General features: G+C 38.9%; 1 protein-coding gene and 1 non-coding gene across 2 annotated transcripts in view; both read left to right on the top strand.

Annotated features, from left to right (window-relative positions):
• The first annotated feature begins 3,816 nt into the window (after positions 1 to 3,816).
• The window catches only part of ZGRF1 (zinc finger GRF-type containing 1), a 69,534-nt gene continuing 56,829 nt past the window's right edge, over positions 3,817 to 16,521 (top strand). Inside the window, 5 exon segments of the mRNA XM_007454803.1 lie at positions 3,817 to 3,837; positions 4,974 to 5,054; positions 11,471 to 11,530; positions 13,869 to 14,054; positions 14,366 to 16,521. The exon segment at positions 14,366 to 16,521 is cut by the window's right edge and continues 5 nt beyond it. Of these exon segments, the coding sequence (XP_007454865.1) occupies positions 3,817 to 3,837; positions 4,974 to 5,054; positions 11,471 to 11,530; positions 13,869 to 14,054; positions 14,366 to 16,521 (2,504 nt within the window).
• On the top strand, positions 7,957 to 8,029 carry TRNAE-UUC (transfer RNA glutamic acid (anticodon UUC)). Its single transcript has one exon. It is a non-coding gene; the product is annotated as a tRNA-Glu (tRNA).

Below are 16,521 nucleotides of genomic sequence, written 5' to 3'. Positions count from 1 at the left end.
GGAGTAAGGAGGGTTAGGCTGGAGTTTTGAGCGAGAGGTGGTGTCACTGATTTTGGCGCGACTGGACGAAGGAATTTGCTCCGCCAGAAGCGGACCGGTAAGGAAGCCGTGAGGAACCAGGATTGGATCACAGGGTTATCGGACAACTTGTAAGAACTGGTGTCTCCTCTTCACCGCCTTTCCCAGCCCTTGCTTTGCAGTTCCCCCATACGTGTGAGAACCAGAGATGGTTTTGCTCTTTGTTTTTAGGACTGACAAAGGGTCAGTTCTCCACTGTCATTTGGTTACACAGGATCATGGTAATAAACTTTGGCAAATGAAATGTGAGCTTTTGGTTATCTGGACTGGATGCTTTCTTAAAAAGCTATCGGGTTCGTGACTCTTAAATCTCTGAATCATTTAGGGATTCGAAAGATCCTGCTTGTTCCAAAACAAAAGGACCAAAAACATCTCGTCGTACTTAATAGAAAACATCTCATTTTAGTGATAACACAGAATTTTATACATAAATCTATAAAGCAGCACAATAATGTATGTGTGAAGATATGTATTTCTGTACTTAAGTATCACAGAACATCTAGGGTCTCCATTCCAAAAACTTATTTGCACATTAAGCTTTCACCCACTAGAGGTGGGTCAACACTTGAATTGTTTTAGAGATATGGATAGATGAATACTTTCAGAAAGCTTTTTATCTTTGCACCTCACTGAAATATATGATGCTTTTCGCTAAAAACGTTTTTCCTGTTTAATGGTAAGAAAGGGGTGTTGACTCACCTTTGAATGTGGGAATTAGGGCTTCTTCTAAATATTTTAAGATCCAGTTAGTCTTTTTTTTTTTTCTATTTCTAGTCCTATAAACTAACTTAGTACATATATGAGTTTGGACCTCCTCAGTTCCTTTTAAATTTTAAACAAGTAATATTTCTAATTTAGGAAAACAATGGGAAATTTTATTTTGCAATTTGTAAATAGCATATAAGCAATCCTAAATTAGTAAATACTGGATTTCTAATATGTAAATTGTGATGGTAATAACTACTTTTCAGGATTATGAGATGATAAATATTATATGTAAAGTATCTAGTCCCATTCCTGCCTGATACAGTAGGTGTTCAACAAATAGTCACATAATGTAGTTTTTGTGAATATGAGCACCAGAGTTTAGACTACTTAATTTTGAATTCTGAATCTGCCATTTATTTTTTTCATGATCTTAGGCAGATTACATACCTATTATGCACTTCAGTTTCCTTTTTTGTAAAATGAATATAAAAAATAGTATATACCATAAGGTGTGAACATTTAAAGCATTTTAACAGTGTCTAGCATATAATTGCACTGAGTAAATGATAGCTGTTATTAAAGGGGCTTAATGTTAACAACTGCCACATGCCAGGCATCGTTTTGACACCATGTAGTCTTACCTACATATATAGGATGTCTAACCCATTCAGTGGCTAGAAGCAAGTTGCTATAAAAGCAGCAGTGAATGATGTATTTCTCTGGACCTCTCTGTTATCTTCTTGGCATTCATTGGACATCTAGCAATCCCGTGGGCTGCAGGGGAGGGATATCAGATATGGGAGTTACATTTCTGAAACGCAGTGCCTCTGTAGGTCTGGGTCCTGTCCTGTGCACTGTGTCGTGGGGCAAGTATTCACATCTCATTTGCGTACCCCTTGCGACACCCTTTCTCCTTTTGGCAGCCAGAGCAATCTTTGTAAAACCCAAGTCACATTACGTAATCTTATTCTTAAAATCCTGCCTTGGCCTCCTACTGTCTTTATAGAAAGTCCAGACAACTTAGCATAAAACAGAAGGCCCCTTGAATCCTGTTATTGCTCACTTTTTCAGTGTTATCTCTCACAACTCACTATCTTACACTTGATTGTACTAGAGTTCCTTGATTATGTATGCCTTGCTGTGTCTTCCACAGGCTTTTGGACATGTTGATTCCTATTTGGAAATACCTTCCCTGGCATTTTTCCTTGGTTAATGATTATTTCAGTTTACAGCTTACATATTATGTCTTTCAGGGAACCTTGTTTCATGCCCTAGACCGAGTTGGGTGCCCCTACTGTGCTATTCCTGCCACATTTTATTGTAATTACCGTTTATTACCCTGCTATACTGAAAATTCCTTGAGACTAGGAATAGTATTTTGTTCAATTTAGTATCTCGGTGTAGCACAATGTCTGGCACGCAGTAAGTACAAATATATGTGATTTATAAATAATATGTAGGTGGCCTGTTTTTATATATATTATATGTATATAGGATGAATTTAATCCAGAATTGCAAATTATAGCTTTATTGAATCCGTCTGGGTTTCAAATTTGAGCATGTATCACTATCACCTGCAGGGCTTGTTAAATTACAGGCCATCCAGCCCCAGCCCCAGACTTTATAATTTAATAGGTCAAGACCCAAGAATTTGAATTTCTAACTGGTTCCCATGTGATGCTAATGCTGTTGGCCCAGGGACCTAAGGCAGTGGTTAAAAATAACTTTCTTGGGGTTTCCCTCGTGGCGCAGTGGTTGAGAGTATGCCTGCCGATGCAGGGGACACGGGTTCGTGCCCCGGTCTGGGAAGATCTCACATAACGCGGAGCGGCTGGGCCCGTGAGGCATGGCCGCTGAGCCTGCGCATCCGGAGCCTGTGCTCCGCAACCGGTGAGGCCACAACAGTGAGAGGCCCGCGTACCGCAAAGAAAAAAAAATAATAATAATTTTCTTTGGCATCTCTATTTACTTATTCAATTCACCCTCTGATTTTAGATTTCCAAATTTGTCCACAGTAATAATTTTATCCAATATGCCTGCCGATGCAGGGGACACGGGTTCGTGCCCCGGTCTGGGAAGATCTCACATAACGCGGAGCGGCTGGGCCCGTGAGGCATGGCCGCTGAGCCTGCGCATCCGGAGCCTGTGCTCCGCAACCGGTGAGGCCACAACAGTGAGAGGCCCGCGTACCGCAAAGAAAAAAAAATAATAATAATTTTCTTTGGCATCTCTATTTACTTATTCAATTCACCCTCTGATTTTAGATTTCCAAATTTGTCCACAGTAATAATTTTATCCAATAGCTTAGGATAACTACAATACTCACTGCAATGATATTGGAAAGGTTTTTCCTTGGGGAGGTATTATAATGTATATTTGGTCTTAGATACTGTGTTATATTGACTTTAAAATGTAAAATGAAAAATTTGAAATGCAAGAGGGCCATCTTGTGGTGATCGTAGCAACTCAGAAAGTTTTAAAAATTGAAGCTTTTTCTGTAAAGAATCAAGCTTGGGGGGAAGGGAGGAATCATATTTTCTGATACATATTATGGCAGCTGGAAAAATGTTTGCAGCCTACTAATTATTTTATATATTTTACTTGGTTTTCTCTTTGCTTGGCAAATTCTTTTTCCACAGTGTAGTGTCACTATTCTATCGTGTCCTCAGTGGCAGATAATTTGATTACACCTGTGGGTTTTTTTTTTTTGGCCATGCTGCATGGCTTGTGGGATGTTAGTTCCCTGACCAGGGATTGAACCCAGGCCCTCGTCAATGAAAGCGTGGAGTCCTAACCAGTGGAGCGTCAGGGAATTCCCTATACCTGTGTTTGCCTTGATAGTTACATAGTCTCAGGACGCTTAGATGCGTCTCTCTGGTCAAGAGTTTGTGGGGGGAAAATTGTATTTGATACTTACTGTGTTCATCAGGGTTGAATATTCTTTGTCATTTTTCATTTTAGGTGATATAAATTGTTGAATGACCACTGATTATTTTCTGGACCCGACTATATATAATTTCAGAAGAAACAATGGAAAGCCAAGAATTTATTGTAAGTCTTACCAGTTTTCACTATTTCCTTTTTTCTTCCTTCTTTCCATGTTTCACAAATGTCTTGCCAGATTTAGCAGAAAAACCTAAAATAAATTAAAACAAAAACAAAGACCCAAACCTAAAAGAAGGACACTCAGTTGAATTTGAATTTGAATTTGAATTTCAGATAAACAGTGAATAATTTTTTAGTATAAGTATGTATGTCCCAAATATTGCCCTATATTGTGTCTGGCAACCCTACACATTGGTTATACAAAGTCCTTTGGAACAAATTCTTTGGAAGTTTGGGACCAGGAAGTAATTTCTTTCTCTTGAAGGACTGGCATGCCTCTTCTAGATTAGTGGTTCTTAACCTGTTTTGTCTCAGGACCCTTTTATACTCTTAAAAATTATTGAGGACCCCAAAGAATTTTTGATTATGGGCCTTATATCTAGTGCTGTCCTTCATATTAAAAATTATAATGGAAATTTTAAAAATGTTTATTCATTAAAAATAATAAGCCCATTACATTTAACATAGATTACATTTTTAATGAAAAGTTTATGGTGCAATAACAATAGAAACATATTGTAAAGAGTAGCAATGCTGTGCATTTTTTGCAAATCCCTTTAATATTTGACTTAATAGAAGCCGCTAGATTCTCAGATCTGCTTCTGCATTCATTCGGAAATTGAACCTTGCAATATTGCATATATATAACCATGGAAGCTTCTACTAAGTACATGACCAAAGGAATGAGACTGAGATGCATACAACATCATGGAAATAGTTCTGACTTCACAGACCCCTGAAAAAGTCTTGAGGGGTACACCTCCAGGAGTCTCTGTACTCCTGGACTTTGAGAACTATACAATTTTTTTCATCCCACAAATGACTAGGAAGCTCAAAATAGTTTTTGTTGCTCAGTTAACTTTTCAGTTTCTTCCTTAGGTTTTACCTCTCCTTTCTCCCCTCCCTTGCCTTTTGCTACCAGGTATTTTTTGTTGGTGTTTGTTGTTATTGGTATATCTGTGCTTTTATTTTGATAAAAGATGTCTTCAATATTTTTTGTAGGTAGGAAGGGTATAAAAATATATAACATTTAATACTTGTAAATGAAAACCATTTCTTTCCTTTGTACTTTTGGAAATAAGGTACTATATACTCATCAAAAGATGAAGAAGTCAAAAGTGTGGCAAGATGGAATTCTGAAGATCGCTCACTTAGGAAACAAAGTAAGTGCATAGCAGTTGACTACAGAGTCTAAGAGTTGGGTTTTGCCTTTTGATTGAATATTAAGAAAACTCTGTAGATGATAAAATCTTAGATATGTCCATAAGATGATGTGATATGAAAACAGAAGTTGTCAAATGATTCCCATACCACAGTGATTCATTTGTGCATTATAAAAGTTCAGTTAATACTATTTAATTGGGCTTCCCTGGTGACGCAGTGGTTGAGGGTCCGCCTGCCGATGCAGGGGACGTGGATTCGTGCCCCGGTCCGGGAGGATCCTACATGCCATGGAGTGGCTGGGCCCGTGGGCCATGGCCGCTGAACCTGTGCATCCGGAGCCTGTGCTCCGCAGCGGCAGAGGCCACAGCAGTGAGAGGCCTGCGTACCACACACACAAAAAAACTATTTAATTTCTTCTGATTTTTTTAGAATTAGATTTTCTATGAAACTTTTCAGGAATTTTGGCACACTTTTTTCTTTTGTTTTTTAAATTTGTTTATTTATTTATTTATTTATGGCTGCGTTGGGTCTTTGTTGCTGCGTGTGGGCTTTCTCTAATTGCATTGAGCGGGGGGGCTACTCTTCACTGCAGTGTGTGGGCTTCTTACAGCAGTGGCTTCTCTTGTTGTGGAGCATGGGCTCTAGGCGCATGTGCTTCAGTAGTTGTGGTACGTGGGCTCAGTAGTTGTGGCTCACGGGCTCTAGAATGAGCAGACTCAGTAGTTGTGGCACACAGTCTTAGTTGCTCTGTGCCATGTGGGATCTTCCTGGACCAGGGCTTGAACCCATGTGCCCTGCATTGGCAGGCAGATTCTTAACCACTGTGCCACCAGGGAAGCCCTGGCACACTTTTTTTCTTTGCAGGTAATAAGAGTTTAACTATACAGAAAAAACTACTATTAAAATATATTTCTAGGGCTTCCCTGGTGGCGCAGTGGTTGAGAGTCCGCCTGCCAATGCAGGGGATACAGGTTCGAGCCCTGGTCTGGGAAGATCCCACATGCCACAGAGCAACTGGGCCCGTGAGCCACAACTACTGAGTCTGCTCATTCTAGAGCCCGTGAGCCACAACTACTGAGTCTGCTCATTCTAGAGCCCGTGAGCCACAACTACTGAGTCTGCTCATTCTAGAGCCCGTGAGCCACAACTACTGAGTCTGCTCATTCTAGAGCCCGTGAGCCACAACTACTGAGTCTGCTCATTCTAGAGCCCGTGAGCCACAACTACTGAGTCTGCTCATTCTAGAGCCCGTGAGCCACAACTACTGAGTCTGCTCATTCTAGAGCCCGTGAGCCACAACTACTGAGTCTGCTCATTCTAGAGCCCGTGAGCCACAACTACTGAGTCTGCTCATTCTAGAGCCCGTGAGCCACAACTACTGAGTCTGCTCATTCTAGAGCCCGTGAGCCACAACTACTGAGTCTGCTCATTCTAGAGCCCGTGAGCCACAACTACTGAGTCTGCTCATTCTAGAGCCCGTGAGCCACAACTACTGAGTCTGCTCATTCTAGAGCCCGTGAGCCACAACTACTGAGTCTGCTCATTCTAGAGCCCGTGAGCCACAACTACTGAGTCTGCTCATTCTAGAGCCCGTGAGCCACAACTACTGAGTCTGCTCATTCTAGAGCCCGTGAGCCACAACTACTGAGTCTGCTCATTCTAGAGCCCGTGAGCCACAACTACTGAGTCTGCTCATTCTAGAGCCCGTGAGCCACAACTACTGAGTCTGCTCATTCTAGAGCCCGTGAGCCACAACTACTGAGTCTGCTCATTCTAGAGCCCGTGAGCCACAACTACTGAGTCTGCTCATTCTAGAGCCCGTGAGCCACAACTACTGAGTCTGCTCATTCTAGAGCCCGTGAGCCACAACTACTGAGTCTGCTCATTCTAGAGCCCGTGAGCCACAACTACTGAGTCTGCTCATTCTAGAGCCCGTGAGCCACAACTACTGAGTCTGCTCATTCTAGAGCCCGTGAGCCACAACTACTGAGTCTGCTCATTCTAGAGCCCGTGAGCCACAACTACTGAGTCTGCTCATTCTAGAGCCCGTGAGCCACAACTACTGAGTCTGCTCATTCTAGAGCCCGTGAGCCACAACTACTGAGTCTGCTCATTCTAGAGCCCGTGAGCCACAACTACTGAGTCTGCTCATTCTAGAGCCCGTGAGCCACAACTACTGAGTCTGCTCATTCTAGAGCCCGTGAGCCACAACTACTGAGCCTGCGCGTCTGGAGCCTGTGCTCCGCAACAAGAGAGGCCACGACAGTGAGAGGCCCGCGCACCGCGATGAAGAGTGGCCCCCACTTGCCACAACTAGAGAAAGCCCTCGCACAGAAACGAAGTCCCAACACAGCCAAAAATAAACAAAAAAAAATTAAAAAAAAAAATGTTGTAAAAATGTAAATTTAAAAAAAAAAAAAAAAAAAAAAAACTTATCAAGTGCTTACTGTGTACCAGGCATAATGCTTTAAATGTATCAACTTACTTAGTCTTTATAAGTCCCCTATTAGTTAGGTACTATTTTTATCTTGATTTTATTGATGATGAAGCTAAGGCCCAGAGAGATGAAGCCCATAGATCTCACAGCTAGAAAGTGGAGGAGTCGTTTATTAATTTAGATTTTTTGGCTCCAGAGCCCATGCCCTAACCATTCTATTGTTTCTTTTAATATTACTAATTTAAAAGAAGAACTTTATTATAGATGAGTTGATAACATATAGGACACATTGACAAGATTGTGGCCTCCTGAATGAAGCCAGAAGTTAAAGATCTCCATATTCTGTCCTTATTCCACATATCTATCACTCTGAAATTACCACTACGAGAAAATTTTTAATGTAGAAAGACTACTTATCATTTTTTAAATTAACATTTGATTTATTAAAACAGAAAAGTAGGAATTCCCTGGTGGTCTAGTGGTTAGGACTCTGCGCTTTCACTGCCGAGGGCCCAGGTTCAATCCCTGGTTGGGGAACTAAGATCCCGCAAGCTGTGCGGCGTGGCCAAAGAAAATAAAATAAAAGAGATGGTAGGGAAGGGAATGAGCACTATTCTTTAAAAACAAAAACAAAAACAAAAACAACAAAAAAAACAGAAAAGTAAAAGAAAAACTAGTTTTGCCTTAAGCCTTCAATTTCAGCTTACAGATCCTATTCAGTTTATAAACCTAGTTTAGTTTAACTTTTAGTTGAGTCCTAGCTTAATATTTAGTCAACTTAAGTCAAACCGGCTAGATACTTTTAAACTAATTAGCCATTCACTGTCCAATGCTGTTCTGTAAAACTCTGGGGTTTTTTTTTGAGTGTTCTTCCTATTCAGTTAAGGCGAAGTCTTTAAAATCTTATAGAGTTTGTGTTATGTTAAAAAGACATATGACTGGATTCTGCCTGTCTTTCATGTCTTCTTTTGGTACAAAATCATAAGTATTAAGGTTATGCTAGTGGTATTATCCAACTTTATCTTCAACTATAGCTTATATTTATTGAGTGTCCATTATATACCTCACACTGATAGGTTACAGGCAAGCAAGATAAATACAAGTTAGTCCCAGAGAGTTTTTCTATGATCCAGGAAAATTAATAATCTCATATCCTAACCCTTGTTCCCAAATCCAAGCTATTGCTTACAGTATTTTTCTTGCTAGTAATGCCTTTTCTCTATGTATTCAGATTCTTACTGTCAGGGTTATTCATCTTCCATTAACTGAGTCATCATTCAGTAAACATATTGCTGCTGGGCAGTGGGAAAATTCAAATAAGACGTATGGAAGCAGTGTAGAAGAGCAGTTAATGTCGAATAGACATTAGCCTGAATCCTGCTCTTCACTTGCTAGATGTGTAATCTTGGCAAGTTATTTAGTCCCTCAAGGCGTATAGCCTCTTCTTTGTAAAATGGGGAAAATGATACTTCATAAAGTTTTCTTGAGGATTAAATAAGAAAACAAATAAACCTCTTAACGAAGTACCTGGCACATTTTAAGCATGCGATAAATAACTTATAGTTTTTGTCTTCAAGGGAATTTTATCTAAGCGCCTAAGGATTAGAGTATATACAGAGATATGCTTAAGGGTCTATGAGATTACAAATGAGAGACATCAAAATTGGACTCTGGTTCGGAGAAGTCTTTCCAGATGAAGAGTATGCTTTCGAGTATTTGTTTGGTTTTGTCAACGGACTTGATGGGTCGGAAGGAGGAGAGCGGAAGATGGTGTCACTGCTGTAGCGGTGTGTGGAGGTGTGGGACAGCGTGAAATATGTCTCGGGAACTGTAAACAGTTGACTCTGGCTGGAATGAAGGTCCCATGTGGGGAAACTGTAGAATACACAGCTAAAGAGGTAGGCAGGAGCCATATCATGAAGGACTCTGTGTGCTCAGCTTGAGGAGCCGGTGAAGAATTAGGAGCCGAAGAATGACATAGTCATGTCTCTGTTTTAGAAAGATCACTCTGGCAGCAATGTCTAACATACCTTTTACATTATGTAGGATGAAAGATTGGATTTCGGAAGACAGTTATAATAAAGAGGCTATAGAATAATGTAGATGAAAAGTGATGGGGGTCTGACCAAGGAGGCCTTAGCACTGACAATGGAGAGAAAGGATGATTAGAGAGAAATTGTGAAAATATTATGGAATCTTATGGTCTTGGATATGGAAGGTGAAGAGAACCGAGAATGACTTCAGGTTTCTGTATTATGATTATGGTATTGAGTGAGATAGGATATCTGAAAAAGAAAAGCAAGTTTAGGGGGAACAGTGAAGATCTACAGTTTCATTTAATTGGCGATAGGGACCTGGAACTCAGGAAACAGTTTTGGGCTACTGATGTAGATTAGGAGTACTTGGCATTTAGATGATATTTGAAGCTCCCGGAGTGGATTCGTTCATTCATTTATTTAACAAATACTTTCTGAGCACCTGTTAGAAGTTACACACTGTTCTAGTGGATGCAGCAGGTAACAAAACAGTTAAATCCCTGGCTTTGTGGAAATAACATGGAGGAGACAGACCAGTAAACTAAATGAAGATGTATGTCTAGTGAGTTAGGCAAACAACAAGTAGAGTGAGCAAGGGTAAGAATGAAGATAAACGGGATTATGTAGGCCTTATTGGCTAATATAGGGACTTTTGTCTTATTCTTTGGGAGCTGTGGAGACATTTGAGCAGAAATATGACATGAATTTTGTGAATAATATGCTCAGGGATGGAGAATAGAATGTAAAGAGTAGAGAAGAAAAGGTAGGAGACCTTAGAAATACCAAAATTTTTAACTGCTTTATTGAGATATAATTCACACATTTTTCATTACACCCATTTAAAGTATACAACTCGATATATTCACAGAGTTTTGCAACTATTACAGCTGTCTAATTTTAGAATATTTTTGTCACCCCAGAAAGAAATACCATAAAGGCACTACTCAGTACCCAACCCCCAGTCCTAATCTACTTACTGTCTCAACACATTTGCGTATCCTGGACTATTCACATGAATGGAATGATACAATAAGTGGTCTTTTGCAAATGACTTCTTTCATTTAGCATGTTTTCAAGGTTCATCCATGTTGAAGCATGTACCAATACTTTATTCCTTTTTATTGCTGAATAATATTCTACTTTATGGATATATCCCATTTTGTTTATCCATTCATCAATTAATGAACTTTTGAGTTGTTTCTACTTTTTGGTATTATGAACAATGCTGCTCTGAACATTTGTATGCAAGTTTTTCTGAAGACATGTTTTCATTTCTCTGTACGTATATCGTACTTAGGACTGGAATTGCTGGATCATGTGGTAACTCTGTGTTCAATATTTTAAGGAACTGCTAACTATTATCCAAAGTGATGGAAACAGCAATGTTTAAGGGGCTAGTAGAGAAGCTGCTATGAAAAATGGCTAGAGAGCTAGAGAGACACGAGGAGAAAGCCAGAAAATGATAATCACCTTGGTTTCCTTTATCTCCCATATCCTGCACGTTCGATAAGTTTTACTCTTTATGCCTCTTACACAATTGTCTTATCCCAGTGCTAATGACTTATTTCACATTCTAATTATCTCCTTGATCCTTCATATCACACCATTACAATAATCCCTTTACTGATCATGTTTCCTGTTTTGCCTCTTGTAACTCATTCCAATTCTGTCTTCTCCCTGATTCCATTCCAAGATTCTCCTGGTAGGGAATAAGTTGTTGAATTTATGTGTATGCCTTTGCTGTCTCGCACACACTGAATGGATGCTTAGAAAACATTTGAGATAGATGCACTTTCTAATCCAAGTTTACAAAGTGGGTAATCCTTTCATTACGTGATTTACTTATAACAATTTTTGATTTGCTTTGAAGATGTTTAAGAAAAGTGGAATTGTGTTGTGTTCCTTTTTAACATTTTTAACACTTTTTTTTGTTTTAATATAGGCAATTCTATACGATGACAAAGGAGAATGTTTGGAGAGTTTATTTCTTAAGTGCCTTGAGGTATTTTGATTTATCTTAATTTTAAGTTATTGTTAAATCTTAGTTCCTTTGTGAATATTGTTAAATAGTATAGTAATGGTACTAATACTAATAATTATAGCTAGTATTTATTGAACATTTATTATTAGCCAGACTCTGCTAAAAGCTTTTAGGTATTGTTTCATTTAATCTTTATACAACCCTGTGATTTTTTTTTTTTTTTTTTTTTTTTGCGGTACGCAGGCCTCTCCCTGTTGTGGCCTCTCCCGTTGCGGAGCACAGGCTCCAGACGCGCAGGCTCAGTGGCCATGGCTCACGGGCCCAGCTGCTCCGCAGCACGTGGGATCTTCCCGGACTGGGGCATGAACCCGTGTCCCCTGCATCGGCAGGCGGACTCTCAACCACTGCACCACCAGGGAAGCCCAGACCCTGTGATTTTTATAGCTTAGGAGTATAGTATTGAAAGTTTAAATAACTTGCCCATGCTTGTAGAGTTAAAGTGGTAAGACTGGGATTTGAACCCAGAAAGTGACTCTAAATCTATTATGTGGTTTTGATAAGCAGAGACCTACAGTGGGATATATTTTGTGAAATTATTCCTATTTAAAATATTTTCTCAAATATTTATTCCATGTTTTCCTCTGTTGGAAAATGGAAGGGAATATTTTAGTGTAAAGAATAAAGATATTAGAATTTGTTTGTACTTGGCTCATTTCCCACTTTCACATACTTCCTAGCTAACCTAACTTCTCTGTGTTCAGCTTCTCAGCTGTCAAATGTAGACCGGAGACAGACTACCCGGTTGGTGGGAAAGTTAGAAATAGCTTAGGCAAAGTGCCTAGCAGTTTAGTACAGTGATTCTCAAAGTGCTAAAATGCATATTCTTATTATCACTGTGTTGATTTTGACCATGGTACTTAACCTGTTTTTAAATTTTATGACAGTAGTGGTTGTGGAATTTTTATACTTACCAAAAGAGGGTCTTGGAGAAGCACTGTTTTAGTAGATACTTAGTGATGGTAATGACTGTTGTTATTATTTCATTTGAAATTATTTCATGAGTAAAGATTGAGCACATTATCTGTGATAATACACAGTTGTTTTTTTTTTTTAATACACAGATTTTGTATATTATCATCTAGGTTGATATCTTATGTTTATGCTGCAGTCGGAAGTGGTGGCAAGTGCTGTATTTGTTTATTAAAGTGATTAAAAATGCTTTCTTGGGAATATGATTAAGTAACTAACAATTTATAATAATTTGTGATAATTATGAGTATGTATCTAATTCACATTAATTTATAAAGATATATATAACTGATTATTTAATAGCTTTAATTGTTTTTTAATGAATTTTTTTAGCTGCATTGGGTCTTTGTTGCTGCTCACAGGCTTTCTCTAGTTGTGGTGAGCAGGGGCTACTCTTCGTTGCGGTGCGCGGGCTTCTCATTGCAGTGGCTTCTCTTGTTGCGAAGCACGGGCTCCAGGTGCACGGGCTCAGTAATTGTGGCTCACGGGCTCTAGAGCTCAGGCTCAGTAGTTGTGGCGCACAGGCTTACTTGCTTTGTGGCATGTAGGATCTTCCCGGACCAGGGCTCAAACCCGTGTCCCCTGCGTTGGCAGGCAGATTCTTAACCACTGCACCACCAGGGAAATCCCTAATAGTTCTGATTTTAAAATTACATATAGATTTATGCATTCTAGGTGAATTGAGAGGAGGCATCTTTTCCTTGCTTGTCTTTGTATCCCCAGCATGTAACAAAAGTTCTCATATAGGTCCCTAATATGTATTTTTTTAAGTATAAATTTATTTATTTATTTTTAGCTGTGTTGGGTCTTCGTTGCTGCGCACGGGCTTTCTCTAGTTGTGGCAAACGGGGGCTACTCTTTGTTGCGGTGCATGAGCTTCTCGTTGAGGTGGCTTATCTTGCTGTGGAGCACGGGCTCTAGGCGTGAGGGCTTCAGTAGTTGTGACTCGCGGGCTCTAGAGTGCTGGCTCAGTAGTTGTGGCGCACGGGCTTAGTTGCTCTGTGGCATGTGGGATCTTCCCGAACCAGGGCTCAAACCTGTGTCCCCTGCATGGCCAGGCAGATTCTTAACCACTGCGCCACCAGGGAAGTCCCTCTAATATATATTGTTGAATAAACAAATTAGTGAATTTTTTTTGTTGTATTACTTTTTTTTTGTTCTTGTTGATAGTTAACTAGTGCATAGTAATCAATAATTTAGTTATCGATTCATTCATTCAACAACTATTTATTGAATATCCATTGTGTCTTGTGCTAGTAGCTTATTGGAACACATAGGTAATCAAATAATTAGATGTATATGATCTTGATGTTAATTCTTTAAAATTTAGGTGAAACCTGGAGATGATTTAGAAAGTGATCGATACTTAATCACAGTTGAGGAGGTTAAAGTTACTGGAAGCACAGCTGTCAAACAGGATGCTGTTAAAGAAGCACCAGCGTTGAATTCAAAGAGGTTTATATCTTCTGGCCGGTCCCTTGGGTGTCAGCCTGCTGGTTTAAAAAGGAAGTTTGCTGTAAGTTTCTCTGTTGAAAATAATAAATCAATATATATTTATAAAGTTGTTTTAAGAAGTAGTGAATTGTGAAGCTATTGTACTATATGATTAAAACAGTGCTTCATAGTATATGCTTAGGTAGAAAGGAAGTAAACCTTAATCTTAATACAAATGAGTGTTTGCATTTTAGCTTAGCAAACTTTATATCTTAATTATTACTTTACCTTGTAAAACATCCACGTTCCTTTTTCTTTTTTTTTTTTTAGTCAGTTCATTTTACATTTTCTTTATAGGTTATAGAACAGCTAATAATTGTTTAATATTTTTAGGGTTTTCAAGGACCGCGTCAAGTGCCGAAGAAAATGGTTATTACAGAAAATATTGAATCAGCTGCTTCATTTGAAGCTAAGAAGCCTGGTCCTATTTTTCTTTCTCCATTCTACAGCACACCTCCTTTGTTTTCTACAGTTGGCAAGAAAGATATAAATAATATACCAGCAGACCCTGAGAACATTGTCACTTACAAGAACAGAGAGAGAAATGGCATACCTTCTTCTTCACTTGTCTCTACTTCATCCTTCAAGGTTAACCCAGAAATGCTATGTGAAGAAAATTATTTTTGCTCTCCTGTCAGTTTTGTAAATAAGCATTCAGATTCTTTACTGACCAATGAGCCCATGCAAAGAGATAGTTTGGTATCTCACTGTTTAGGAGTTTCACAAAATATTAGAAGCAAAGCCCAAATATTAGCTCTTCTGAAGTCCAAATCAACTAGTACGTCTAAGGAACTAAATTCTGAGATGACAGGACATTTCCCTCAGATGCAACCACAAGGAAGTTTAAAAATTCCTACTAAACCAAAGTGCTTAATTGAACAGGAAGAGTATGCTGAGGTGAAGAGCACAGAAAGTTTACACTGCCAGCATCAATCAGAAAATACCGTGAGAAATAAAAGCCGGTGGGCCATGTATTTATCCTCACAGAGTTCGCCTATACATTCCTCTATGGTAGATAGAAATGATATAGAAAAAAAACCCAAGGCCCAAGTTGGTAATTTAAACTTGAAAGACCTTTTGGTGCAAAAAAGGATACAGTTCTTTGAAACAGGTGCTGAAAATGGAGAAAACTATAAGGAAGACAAGCCACTAGATAATAATGATCAGACCTGGGATCAAGAAAGAAAATTAGAAATTCCTTCATTCTGTGAAAGCAGCAGCTTACCAGTTACCTGTAGTAACGCAGAAAATGATGGCTTGTTATCAGAATCTGACATTCAAAAAAATAATAAAAGACCTCTTAATCAAAATGACCAGATGGGCATAAAAGGATCAATTCTCATTAGAAAAAAAGCTCAGGAGATAGATATATGTGGAACACCAGAAAAGGAGTATAAACATCTACAAATTGAATCTTCACTAAGTAACAATTCTGGGATCTCTGAAGATAATACTGACATATTTTCTAAAAGTAGTACTAATAATGAACTCCTTAATAATATTCATGAACCTATGAGTAATGTAACACAGCCACTTGTGGAGGTCACATTTAATCTAAAGAATTTTGAAACCAGTGACACTGAGGAGGAATCACAGGAAAGCAACAGAATTTCCCAGGATTCAGAGGGTTGGGTGAAAGAAACTTCAGTTAATGATGGCAATTCAAGATGTGAGAATATAAGCTGTAAAGAAGTTGGCAGTGAACACTTGCCTCTCTTAACATCTACTGGGGGCAAACTATCAGAGACATTTCCCATGAAAGAGATTCTGCCATCACAGTTTTGTGATAAAACGTGTGTAGGTTTTGACGGAGGACCTTGGAAAGCCGGAAACACTGGAAAAGAAATAGAGGAGGAGTGGAGTGACACATTAAGCAATTTTGACTCATCCTTAGAGTGGACTGATGATGTATATGCAGAAAATAATGAAGGCAGTAATAAATCTATTAGTGCTTCATTCCCAAATAAATCTGAAAGTATAAACACAAATTTACATATTCCTCATTTTTTAAACATAGCCACTCATCAGAATCCTGAAGAAAACCTATTTTCAGAACAGGCTCAGCCTCTGCCTTTTATTATGGGAAGTAACTTGGACAAAAATACCAAACAGGTTTTACCATTAACCTCTAGCAGTGACAACAGTATCCAGCTATTAAATGCCAGTCAGATTCACTCTGAAGAATGTACTGCACTTGATAAATCACATACCCAAGTTTCCAATTCTTTGTTTTACCCTTTGGGAAAAAAACATCCTATTTCTAAAGACACAGAATCACATGTTCCTGAATATGAAGACTTGGGAAGGACTAGAAGTTTACCCCAGGACCATATTGATGTAGAAACTGCTGGAGAAAGCAAACAATACTGGAATAATCCTAGACATTCTTCAGAACTTTCCAGATTAGTAAATAGCATTTCCCTATTAAAATCATTGTCTGAACACAGTACAGCTTTGGAAGGCTTGGAAGTATTGAAAAAGAGGAATGC

The sequence above is a fragment of the Lipotes vexillifer genome, unplaced genomic scaffold, assembly GCF_000442215.2.
Source record: "Lipotes vexillifer unplaced genomic scaffold, Lipotes_vexillifer_v1.1 scaffold1219, whole genome shotgun sequence".
NCBI lineage: Eukaryota > Metazoa > Chordata > Mammalia > Artiodactyla > Lipotidae > Lipotes > Lipotes vexillifer.
The sequence above is the reverse complement of the archived record's forward strand: the minus strand, read 5'-3'. Positions and strand labels throughout refer to the sequence as shown.